Here is a 13,125-nt window from a genome sequence, read left to right on the forward strand (position 1 = left end):
AACTTGAATATTGTTGTAAGATTCTTGTACAAATGTAGATTTTTTTTAGTAGATGGATTGTTTGCTACATTTTTTTTTTTTTTTGGTGTTTACAAAAGATGACTGGGATATTACAAACAGTCCTGAAGATTTAGCAAAAAATAAAAAATAAATTGATGCGAAATTTTTATTTATACTAGGATATGTCGTTGTTGTTGTTACGTTGTTCAGTTTATCAATGAAACCTATTGCAGCAAATAGTAATGATACTATTTAGGTTGGTAAATTAACATTTCATCGAAACAATAATCAAACAAATTGATAAACTTCTAGTATAATATCTCTAATTTGATACAGGATTAGATAATTATTAAATTGTTTGTGTTAGTGGATTTTTAAGTCTATTTTTTTCGAATCTAATAATTAGCACAATAATTTGAAATTGAAAAAAATATAGTGGGTTGTCTATCAATCAACTATGATTCAATTTCTGGAATAAAATATACAAAATTGAACTATACAATATACATTGACTAACACACATACAAATACGTCACATACTGCGTTCAAATTACAGATAACTTGCAATTATTTTAGCCTATTTTAGTCTAATTCATTTAAATTTATATAACTTTCAACTTATTTTAACCCGCTCAAATTCAGCCGAACTCGCTTATTTAACACCACTATATTTGAGAAGCGCATTGCAAAATCAGTTGTTCCTCAACTAGTTTACATCATATCTTTTTCATGTTGGAATATATTCTACTTCTTGTTTTGTCAGGCTAGAATTTCTTACGCGTCATGAAAACTTCTTTTATTTTCGTCAATCATATTACTATTTGTTGTATTGTTCATGTCAATCTTATGATTTTTTTGTTTGTTTGTTTGTTTGTTGGGTATTAATTGATTGTGTGACCCACTGCAAATCTTATTAAGATTGATGAAATCCCATTTCACAAATAAAGATTGCTAATAATGTCAGTGTGGTAAGCATCAATCTCCACTAATGCCTGAGGGATTTATGCTGCAATATGTATAGTAATTGTCCCAATTTTACTCCACTCTTTAATTTTTGGTTGTAGTATAGATGTTGAAGTTAAGTTGGGCCTTCTCTAAAAAGCAGAAATGAAACAAAAGAATTTAAAGAGAATAGAAAAAAATATGTCCATTCACCAATTATATCATGTAATTAAATACACTAAAACCTCTATAAATTAATACTCGGTAATTAATAATCTCTTTAAAATAATACTTTTCTCCGGTCCCAACTTGGGCCAATGGAAAAAATCACTAATTTTGATAAGATATTAAAATATATATTTCTAGAAGACCCCTATATAAATATATGGTCCCATTAATATCACAAATTAATAATTCTTTAAAACTATAAATATAACTAAAACAATTTAGTGAAATACGATTCTATTGTGGTCTGTTTTTTCTTAAAATTTAAATCTAGCTGAAGCTCATTTCTAACTTTTCTTATTGCATCCAAGAGCTCTGGTGTTGTCTTTTCGAACTGCACCATAAAATTGTGAAAACTTCTAGATGCGATAAGTGTTTCCTTACGCGTAACTGGTTCCAAAGGTATTCAACATTGCTTTTTTCGATCGTATCCATAATTTCTTCTAAGCGCCGGACCTCTGAACATGTATCACTTTCACCCGGATAATCCAACATGTTATTGACATCCATTTTATTGTGGTAACCGAGATCATTAATCATGACCTCAAGTTCATAAATGACGTTTTTAAAAGTGGGTTTATTCAAATTCAATTCTTTGAGATTGCGTCCCCTGAACGAATTTTGCAGTGTCGAAAATAATTTGCTATTGTCTCTTGCTGAACATTTGTTGTCCAAGCAGGGAGTGCAAAATTTATAGCATACAAAATATTAATCTTTGTTGGATCATTTTGTCCCACTTCATAGCCTTCTAATATCCTACGATAAAATCTGTTACGATAATACATCTTGAAAGAAAGCTCTTATTATCCCAACATCACAAGGTTGCATTTTTTTATGTCATGTTGGGTGGAAAGAAAAACAATGCAACATTTTGTAGTCCTTCAATATTTCTATTATGAGCTCGACAATTATCTACAATAAGCAAAACTCATCTACCATGCATTTTGTGGTCAAACAAACGAATATATTCATCAAAAAGCACACTTGTCATCCATGCTCTTTTGTTTGTACGAGTGACAATTCAAGTTGTTCATGTTTACATTTTTGAAGCAACGTGACTTTGCATATTTTCCAATAATCCATAAATTAAAGGAACTTTTTTAGATCCATCTTTATTGCAACAAATTAAATAACAATTGTGAGCTTTTCAATTTTGTCCTGCATACTTTCTTCAAGTTGTTTTGTAGCAAGAGAATGATCAGCTTGTAACCCATAAAATATCAGCTTCATCCATATTTAAAACATCTTTTATAGGAAATTGATCTATTTTTTTTTCTTATGGATTCCAATTCCGTCTACATGTCATGTATATCAACTGAACCACTCTCTCCAAAACGAGGAAATGACTTGATACCATGTCTTAGCTTGAATTTTTCAAGTCAACCTAGAGATAATTTGCGCTTAAAATCTTACTGAGGATAAAAAAGTTTCATGTCATCTATTGCCTTCTCCAAAATTAACTCTAATGTTACATTCACACGGTCTTGATATTGGAGAAACCACTCATTAATAAACTTCTCCATGTCTGGATATTTTGCTGGCTTGTGTCGTTTGATATCCTTTCCTTTTTCTAAGTCAGCTGAAATATATTTAGCTGATCGTTTGAGTGTGTTTTATATTGTACTTTGACTAACTTTCAAATGGAAGTTTTCACGAAGCCACGAATGTAAATCTTTTTGAGTGCATGTGGATGATCTCTTTTGTACTCATATAATGCTTAACGTATTTGATATGCCATTATTGATTTTGCGACACCTTTTAAATGAGAAGCCATTTTTGGATATGGTTTAAAGAAATTTCCTATGTTGCTTATCTAGTTTTTTTTTCTCACCATCATATATAGAATGTTTTTTTTTTATAAAAATACAATAAATAATAATTGATTATTAAGAAACAATGAATATTATGTATACTTTTACAATGAATGATTGATTTCTTGAATTTGTTTACAATGAATCATTTAACAAAAAAATATATTACAATGAATCATACACATACATTGTACTTTATGTATAATAAATTTAATATTTATGTGAAATCAATAAATATGATACATAAATTAGTAAGATACAATGATTTTGATGTATTTATTGTACTTTATGTATAATAATTTTTTGTTATGTGAAATCAATAAATATGATACATAAATTAGTAAGATACAATGATTATGATATAATAAAAAATAACCTTCGTTAAATTTCAAACCATTCTTTAAATTAATAAATATTAATTTATCGATTAAATAATATCTCTATAAAATAATAAAATTTTATGGTCCCACTTATATTAATTTATTATAGAGGTTTTACTGTATCTAAGACAATTTAGTGAAATACGATTCTATTGTGTTCTATTTTTTCTTAAAATTTAAATCTAGCTGAAGCTCATTTCTAACTTTTCTTATTGCATCCAAGAGCTCTGGTGTTGTCTTTTCGAACTGCACCATAAAATTGTGAAAAGTTCTAGATGAGATAACTGCTTCCTAACGTGTAACTGGTTTCAAAGGTATTCAACATTGCCTTTTTCGATCATATCCACAATTTCTTTTAAGCTCTGGACCTCTGAACATGTATCACTTTCACCCGGATAATCCAACATGTTATTGACATTCATTTTATTATGGTAACCGAGATCATTAATCATGACCTCAAGTTCATGAATGACGTTTTTAAAAGTGGGTTTATTCAAATTCTATTCTCTGAGATTGTATCCCCTGAACTAATTTTCCAGTGTCGAAAATAATTTGCTATTGTCTCTTGCTGAACATTTGTTGTCCAAGCAGGGAGTGCAAAATTTATAGCATACAAAATATTAATCTTTGCTGGATCATTTTGTCCCACTTCATAGCCTTCTAATATCCTACGATAAAATCTGTTACGATAATACATCTTGAAAGAAAACTCTTATTATCCCAGCATCACAAAGTTGAATTTTTGATGTCATATTGGGTGGAGAGAAAACAATTCAACATTTTGTAGTCCTTCAATATTTCTATTATAAGCTCGACAATTATCTACAATAAGTAAAATTCATCTACCATGCATTTTGTGGTCAAACAAACGAATATATTCATCAAAAAGAACACTTGTCATCCATGCTCTTTTGTTTGCACGAGTGACAATTCAAGTTGTTCATGTTTACATTTTTGAATCAACGTGACTTTGCATATTTTCCAATAATCCATAAATTAAAGGAGTTTTTTCAAATCCATCTTTATTGCAACAAATTAAATAACAATTGTGAGCCTTTCTTTGTCCTGTTTTCTTCCTTTAAGTTATTTTGTAGCAAGAGAATGATCAACTTATAACCTATAAAATATCAGTTTCATCCATATTAAAAGCATCATTCATAGGAAATTGATCTATTTTTTTTCTTATCGATTCCAATTTCGTCTAATGTCATGTATATCAACTGAACCACTCTCTCCAAAACGAGGAATTGACTTGATACCATGTCTTAGCTTGAATTTTTCAAGTCAACCTAGAGATAATTTGTGCTTAAAATCTTGCTGAGGATAAAAAAGTTTCATGTCATCTATTGCCTTCTCAAAAATTAACTCTAATGTTACATTCACACGGTCTTGATATTGGAGAAACCACTCATAAATAACTTTCTCCATGTCTGGATATTTTGCTAGCTTGTGTCGCTTGATATCCTTTTCTTTTTCTAAGTCAGCTGAAATATATTTAGCTGATCGTTTGAGTGTGTTTGATATTGTACTTTGACTAACTTTCAAATGGAAGTTTTCATGAAGCCACGAATGTAAATCTTTTTGAGTGCATGTGGATGATCTCTTTTGTACTCATATAATGCTTCATGTATTTGATATGTCATTGTTGATTTTGTGACACCTTTTAAATGAGAAGTCATTTTTGGATATGGTTTAAAGAAATTTCCTATGTTGCTTATATAAATTTTTTTTCTCACCATCATACATATAATATTTTTTATAAAAATACAATGAATAATAATTGATTATTAAGAAACAATGAATATTATGTATACTTTTACAATGAATGATTGATTTCTTGAATTTGTTTACGGTGAATCATTTAACAAAAAAATATATTACAGTGAATCATACAATACATTGTACTTTATGTATAATAAATTTAATATTTATGTGAAATCAATAAATATGATACATAAATTAGTAAGATACAATGATTTTGATGTATTTATTGTACTTTATGTATAATATTTTTTTGTTATGTGAAATCAATAAATATGATACATAAATTAGTAAGATTCAATGATTATGATATAATAAAAATTAACCTTCATTAAATTTCAAACCATTCTTTAAATTAATAAATATTAATTTATCGATTAAATAATATCTCCATAAAATAATAAAATTTTATGATCCCACCTATATTAATTTATAGAGGTTTTACTATAGATTTATAATCGATGCTATAGTCACAATTTTTACTGAGGAAACAAAATATGAAAATGTGACTACATTGGATTGCACATTAACTTTTATTACTTAATTTTTGCTAATTAATACTCCCTTTGTCCCTATTTACTTGTCTACTTTTGAATTGACACACCTATTAAGAAAACAATTAATGGCATAATGAATTTACCATTTTACCCCTATTAATTATGAAGTAGATGAAAAGTTCTATATTTCTATATTTTTCAAAGTAATTAGTCATTTAATTGAGGGTATAATAGGTAAAAAAAACTGTCTTTTCTTGATTTGTCTAATGAACAAGTAATTAGGGACAACTATAAAAAGGAAAAGTAGACAAGTAACTAGGGACAGAGGGAGTATATATTTTCATATTGTTTCATTTTATGCGTCACATTTCCTTTTCAATTTATCCAAAAAACTAATAATTCATTTTTTTCTTCAAAAAACCTTGATGAGATAATTAATTAATAAATTTTAAAAATCTTTCTTTTATGTCCTAATTTTGTGCTTAGAATTTATATTATGTTAAATTTGTCTTTATTCATACTTAAATCAAATACATCTCATAAAAAGATAATTATTTTATATTCTTATCTAATCAAATATCATCACGTCAAATGACATAGAGTATAACTTAACATAATGGTGGATCATTTGCCCTTAATTTGTGCCGGTCTATAATTTTCTATCCCTCAGAGTAAATAAAACACAAATTTAAATTATAAATATATTCCGCTTTCTTAAAGAAATTAATGTCACGGAGGCAAATCGCACAATTAAATGTAAAACCATACATGGTTGAGATGCAAAGCCAAATACAACGAATGAGATACTAGTACACGTAGGGCCGGCTAAATTGGGACCAACTCAAAGCTCATCACGCAATAATACACTATACATATATTATTCCGCTCTCTCTTTATCCTTCTCTCTCCTTCGCTCTGCGAACTCCAGGGGTAGCTACGAGAGAACACAAAGCACAGGACCTTAGCTCTGAACCCTACCTCACCGCCTTGTTTCCTCCGTATCGGTAAGTCCTTTGATTTTCTATCTTCAATTTCCGATGGATCTTTAGAGTTCAAGGAAACTGGATAGGAACTGATTTTTTTTGTTAAAAGCGATACCGCTAAAATCGGATAATTCTAATTTAGTTTGGAGAGTGTTTAAGAATTATATGCGATTGTGCTTTTGGGACAATTAGAGAGAAGCTTTTTATCTTCAGTAAATAGTGTTATATAAGGGGAATTGTATGTGCGAGCCCTAATTACCGTGTGCTACAGTTGATTATTGTTATTTGTTGAGGTGGAATTTGAGCTTTGTAACTTAAGTGAGCTGATTAGAATTGGATCATGAATTAATCAAACTGAGAACTTGATTTATACCAGGATGACTTTGTGTTGAGTGATATAAACAACTTCTACATACTTTTGATCGTGGTGTTTAGAACTGAAAATTGACTTAGGTCATAAGTTTGAACTGTGCACCAAGCGAATTAAAGTGCAGTATTTAAGTGGAGGAGGGTAGAGGCTGGGATCATCATCCCCAAGTTTCAAAGTGTCTGGTTGGCACAAAGGGTTGGCTCTAGACAGATTTTCCGGGTCATTAAATAAAATAAAGGGCAAACAGAAAAAGCTCAATAGTAGTTCTCTTTTGTTGGGTTTGTTACCTAGATGATTACTCCTTTTCCCTCTTTTCTTATTAACTAGTACTCGAATATGTATATTGTGCGTGTATCTCATGCTAATAAGTATTAATATTTAAGAATGATATAAATGTGATGAAAATTGTAGGAGAAAAATACAAGTGCGGATTGATGAATGATTAGCCTATTGGACTGATATTTATTGTCATCGCAAAGCACTAACGTCATCACAGAAATGGTTTCTTTGGGGAGAAAAGGTTTGGTACCTTCTTCTAATATTGTTGGATCATGATAGTGAGTGGATAAACAAGCAAAAACCAACCCTTCGGGGTGGCCCAGTGGTTTGGGCTTGGGACTTTCATGTTGGATGTCTCAAGTTCGAAACCCCTTGCCAGCGAAAGCAAGAGATTTGCCTTCTGGGTCGAGCTCGTCGCACCGGGCTTGCCTAGTGCGGGTTACCTCTCCTATGTTGTTTGTGAGCTATTGCATAGGAGCGGCGGATTTAACATGTGCGCACCCAAAGAGTAGCGGCTGCGGGTTTCCCTTGTCATAAAAAAAAAAAATGAACAAGCAAAAACCACCATTTGAATTGAATCCATGGATAATTCAAAAAAGAGTAAATCAAAATATTACAAGGATAGCAAGTTGATAAAGAAGAAATAACAAATGAAATTAAGGCGGAATGACCTGGGAGCCTCTTGTAATTAGCTCCGTTTGTCAGTTGAACCGTCCTACTTACTACTTTGCCAAANTAACCTGTGCACACTCAAAGGGTAGTGACTGCGGGTTTCCCTTGTCATAAAAAAAAAATGAACAAGCAAAAACCACCATTTGAGTTGAATCCATGAATAATTCAAAAAAGAGTAAATCAAAATATTACAAGGATAGCAAGTTGATAAAGAAGAAATAACAAATGAAATTAAGGCGGAATGACCTGGGAGCCTCTTGTAATTAGCTCCGTTTGTCAGTTGAACCGTCCTACTTACTACTTTGCCAAATGAACACCTAAACTCAACAAAACTCTACTTTTTAGACCCTTTTCTCATCCTCTCAGTGTGTGTGTAATACAATTGCCTACATGTGGAATTCCACGTCATTTTATGATGGGACATAAAAAATTACATATTAAAAAATAAATAATATACAAAAAAGTATGGCCATCAAGGCCACAAAAATTTTTATTTTTTTTTTGAAATAATATACAAAAAAGTAATAATGTTTTTTCACTCTGATTGTACCTCCTTTTCCCATCCCCACTTTATTTTATAGAGCTGCAATTTACAGGAAAAACAATGGGTGTTGGAAAGAGATTTTGGGTGTTTGAAGTATGACTATAAGTGTTTAGTAGTTATTGATGTTCCCTTTTTGTTGGAAATTTAAGTACATAGAAATGGTAAATGGGTCTGTCAGCAAAGATTGATTCTTTTGACAAACAGAGTTCACAAACCTTTGCTAGTGTGATACCAACGGTTGCAAATTACAATTGAGATTTTAAAGAAGAAGAGTAGAAAATTCATGGTTTAAAAATGAGAGGAAACCCCACAATGTAGAGCCAACAAATGGTAGTATGAATAGGTGTTAATTGTGCCTTATTAGAAAAGTCACAACCCTTTAATATGAAAACATGTCTACTTTTAATATAATATAGATAAATATAACTTATAAATATAGAAGAATACTAAATTGGGTGTTTTTAGTTGAGAGTATGATAGTAATTTAACATTCAAGTTAGGGAGTTCATGCTTTTAAGGTAGTGTAGAATAGATAGATAGATAGATTAATTTGACCATGTGAATTTGCAGGTGGTTACAATGTCGACTCCAGCTAGAAAGAGGTTGATGAGGGATTTCAAGAGGTTGCAGCAGGACCCTCCTGCTGGTATTAGTGGTGCACCTCAAGACAACAACATTATGCTTTGGAATGCCGTGATATTTGGGTGAGTTGTGTAATTAAAATACGCCAAATATGTGTTTTATGTCTTTTGGGGGAAGTTGTTTTCGTATGGTTTGAATAATCTACTTTCTCGTTTCTCTTCGTTTTGGTGTAACCTGCAGTCCTGATGACACTCCTTGGGATGGTGGTGAGTTATCCTTGCATTTGGTCATTAGTGCAGTGTGGCAGAAGAATGTTGGCTTAAAGCATTGTAGTTGGTGCACATCCACTGTTTATGCGTTGTTGTCTGTACAATTCACTTCTGTTTTAATCATCTCAGTCTCTCTTTTCTGTGATTTGAAATTCTGAATAATCATTTTGGAGAGTCTCACCCCTCGTCCCCTCCCTGGACATTCCTGCCTAACGAAAAAGTAGTGATGAAATGTTATGAATCATCCCAAAGAGGTGATGCATATTCTAGTTTTGGAAATGCCTGAATCCTTTCTTTGATCTTCCAGTCCAAGCATTTCCAGTCATGGCTTTTCCATGTCACTTTTGTATTGTCCTCTCTTGTCAGTGCAGTACTCTCTGCCCAAAGTTAAGGTTGTTGGTGTTAGCAAGTGCTTCATGTGGCTTTGGTTACCTTTGCCATCCTTTTCTTTTGACATAATATGATTTCTTTTTTCAAATTGCCTTAGTTTTGGTATGAATTAACTAGTTTGGTTGTAACTATACTATTTGAGAACATCAGGTACGTTCAAGTTGACTCTTCAATTCTCTGAGGATTACCCCAATAAGCCACCCACCGTGCGGTTTGTTTCTCGAATGTTTCATCCTAATAGTAAGTTGGAGTTCAAGATTTGATTTTTATTTGTTAAGTCAGTGGATAGGAACAGTCAATTTTAAGTCTGAAATTTGCCTTTTGTTTTTTCCAGTTTATGCGGATGGAAGTATATGTTTGGATATTCTTCAGAATCAATGGAGTCCAATTTATGATGTTGCTGCTATACTTACATCCATTCAGGTATAGAGCTGTAATTGATTTTTTAACGTCACATTCTTTCAGTTATCCATGTCTTAATCCTGAGTTTTACTGTTAAATCAAATGATTGAAAGCATCATTAAATGAAAATATGTGTTGCAAAGTAGTAGTTTCTTGTTCCTCATTCTATAAAGTTGGAGATATCATCCTTGTGACATCTTGTCTTCCTGCTGTTTTAGTTTTAAGCTACGTAGTTACATTTGCATTTCGTATTGCGCATTTCTGTTTCTTTATGATGATGAAGCAATTGTTAAGGAATCACATCGAGTGATGCTAAAAGAATGCTTTAGTCTGGGAACTATGAGAAGACTGTTGTTTCTCAAGCATTTTTGCCTAGAGCATGGTTTCTATTTCTAGATTGTCTATTAAGGTTGTCATGGTCCAAAGACTCAATCAGATAAAATATTATCTCATGGTCAAGTACTTCCCCCTCCATGTGTTATCAATTTGGAGTGTAGACTCTCCATGTATTGATAATTGGCATTGCGGAGATAGAATGAGAGGGTTGTTTCATTGACTACACTGGAGTGTACCAGTCTCTATATTGAGTTGATAAGTGGCAAAGATGAAAGGTCAGAAGTGCTCCATGGAGTATGAGAGTTTGCTGATTTCTCTTAACTTTAAACTTAGTGATTAGTAATAGACATTTAAAACCAACTGAGACTTTGAAGAGGAACACCAACTGCTACATGGAAAAGTTTAGTGGCATGACCCAAGTCGTAAATAAAACAAACATATAAAGCCTAATCATCTAATTGAATTGTGGTGGGGGACCCAATTAATTATTGGCTTGAAGCTTCTCTATAAACAGAGACCAACTTCCCTTATACCAGTTTCAAAAAAAAGACCAACTTCCCTTCCTTAGCTATTGTAAGAAGAACCCTAGGTGTATTTTACTTCCTTTAATACGTAGTTAAGGGGCTGTGACAACTCAACTGTGTTAATTCTCCCAGTACCGAGTGAGAGTGGTAGTTAGCAGTCGTGCAAGTTCCGGCTTACTTGTCGATTGCTACAGCTGCTGGATCATGGAGAGAAACGGTATGTTTGGTTAACCTTAACTCAAGATTATGCTCGTATCTGTGTCAATCACTACTATGATCGTAAATAAATGTCGTGCAAGTTATGATCAGGTTCAAGACTTCAAGTTATATTCTGCATGAAGATGTTTACTCAATCCCCTAACTTCTGGTGCTTGACTTAACAAGATTCCCTCGCACCACCCACCATCCACCCAAAAAAGAAGAGAAAAAACATAGAATTGTGTAGATTGTCGGTGCTTGAATATACATTGTTTTATTACGAGTACATCCAATAATGAGATGATTGATCTGTGTAGATTAGGATGTTGACTAGTTTGAAGTTGAACTTGGCCGAGTAAAACGGGTATTAGACTTATGTCTTAATGTATACAATTCAAGACATAGATTCCCAAGCAGAAGTAGAAATTGTTATTACATGGTAAGAGCTAGACATACTATCCTCCTGCTTTGCTGGATTCTTGAGGGAAGCTTTATGTCAAGCAATTATTGCTTAATAACCTCAAGTGATGAGCATGACTTAAGGCTTTCAGCTCCTTAGTTTTAAGCATGTTAACTCTGCTGTACTGTAGCAAGAAAATGGTGCTGTTGCTAGACCTACATTTGCCCATAAAGATCCTAGTTCCTACTTGGAATTTGTTGATTAATTTGGACTGTTCCTTACTGGTTAAATGCGAAGGAGACAGGATGATAGTGGCCATGGATTATCCGTAAAGCGAGTCAAGAGAGTTAAGCTGAGCTGTTTACATATCCTACTGGGGACATGTACATGCAGAGGAATTTGAAGGCTTGAATAAAACTATGGCTTTTTTTGTACTTTTATAAGAAAAGAAAACTATGGGTTTCTTGTTTGCGAATGACTGACACTCTTATTATTTGCAGTCATTGCTGTGTGATCCAAACCCCAACTCACCTGCAAACTCGGAAGCAGCTCGGATGTTCAGTGAGAATAAAAGGGAGTACAATCGCAGAGTGAGAGAAATTGTGGAGCAGAGCTGGACTGCTGACTGATTCTATGGACGAAAGATGTCCTTGCAGACCTCAGATGAAGAGCACCATGGCTCAGCTATGTTATATTTATGGATTGAAATTTTATTTTAATGGAACTCATTTGTTTGATCCTAGTATTCTGGTTAGGTTCTATTGCCTAATTGTCATTTGCTGCATTGCATTGACAACCTTCTGTAAAATATGGATGTGTGTTTTGGTTTAGAAATGCAAGGAACTTCCCATACGCATGGGAATTGGTTTTCATGTACTTATTTTGCTATACCTTGAAATTTTGAGTAGTTCTAAGCGGATCTGAATGGAGCAACACTGGTGGATCAGGATCTTTAACATTTTTATCCAGGGGGTTAATAAAAGTAAGGCTCTCCTTAACCGTAACCGTTTGTAGCCATCATTTGTGTATATATACACTTGTGTATACTCAAGTGTATATATACACAATGATTATACTGGCTTAAATTTTGGAAAGATAAAGAGTTATTTTTTGTTGTGAACTTTATTGGGCCATTTTGTGTTGTGGAAATCATAGGCGTAATTTGTCATAGTACTACAACAACATATACTAATGAAGTAAACAAGCTGATTTCGATAGATATGTGGATCGTTCTATTTTGTAGGTATCAACAATGATCCTTTGCATGTTCATCTATAGAAACCTTCTCAAAAAAGTTGTTCAGAGAAGGTTGCAAGAAAATGACAACAAAATAATAATTGTCATAGTGGTCTTTTCAGTCTGCATTTCCCAATAGGAGAGATGAATCATACATAATTCACTTGTCCATGGAGTTGATATTTCTTCTAGCAAATAGAAAAGTAGTAATATACTAATATGGCACAATACATATATTGGACCCTAAACTTGGCTTTAAATTTTAATTTTGATCTCTAACTTTCATAGTGCACAAACAGATACTTTGACTATCCAACTTTTTAA

The 13,125-nt window shown here is 32.4% G+C and overlaps 1 protein-coding gene across 1 annotated transcript; it reads left to right on the forward strand.

Annotated features, from left to right (window-relative positions):
* Window positions 1-6,420: 6,420 nt before the first annotated feature.
* LOC125872226 (ubiquitin-conjugating enzyme E2 2) lies at window positions 6,421-12,441 on the forward strand. The gene is made up of 6 exons (XM_049552940.1): window positions 6,421-6,620; window positions 9,035-9,168; window positions 9,287-9,312; window positions 9,856-9,945; window positions 10,040-10,128; window positions 12,066-12,441. The coding sequence occupies exons 2-6, from the start codon at window positions 9,044-9,046 to the stop codon at window positions 12,192-12,194; spliced, it is 459 nt and encodes a 152-aa protein (XP_049408897.1). The 5' UTR covers window positions 6,421-6,620; window positions 9,035-9,043; the 3' UTR covers window positions 12,195-12,441.
* Window positions 12,442-13,125: the final 684 nt, after the last annotated feature.

This window comes from Solanum stenotomum, chromosome 8 (assembly GCF_019186545.1).
Source record: "Solanum stenotomum isolate F172 chromosome 8, ASM1918654v1, whole genome shotgun sequence".
Taxonomy (NCBI): domain Eukaryota; kingdom Viridiplantae; phylum Streptophyta; class Magnoliopsida; order Solanales; family Solanaceae; genus Solanum; species Solanum stenotomum.

Excerpts from the sequence above, each read along its gene's own strand:
- LOC125872226 (XM_049552940.1), top strand. The coding sequence starts at position 9,044 with ATGTCGACTCCAGCTAGAAAGAGGTTGATGAGGGATTTCAAGAGGTTG. Across the intron at positions 9,946-10,039 it reads TCGAATGTTTCATCCTAATA|TTTATGCGGATGGAAGTATA; the intron begins GTAAGTTGGAGT and ends TGTTTTTTCCAG. Across the intron at positions 10,129-12,065 it reads CTATACTTACATCCATTCAG|TCATTGCTGTGTGATCCAAA; the intron begins GTATAGAGCTGT and ends TATTATTTGCAG.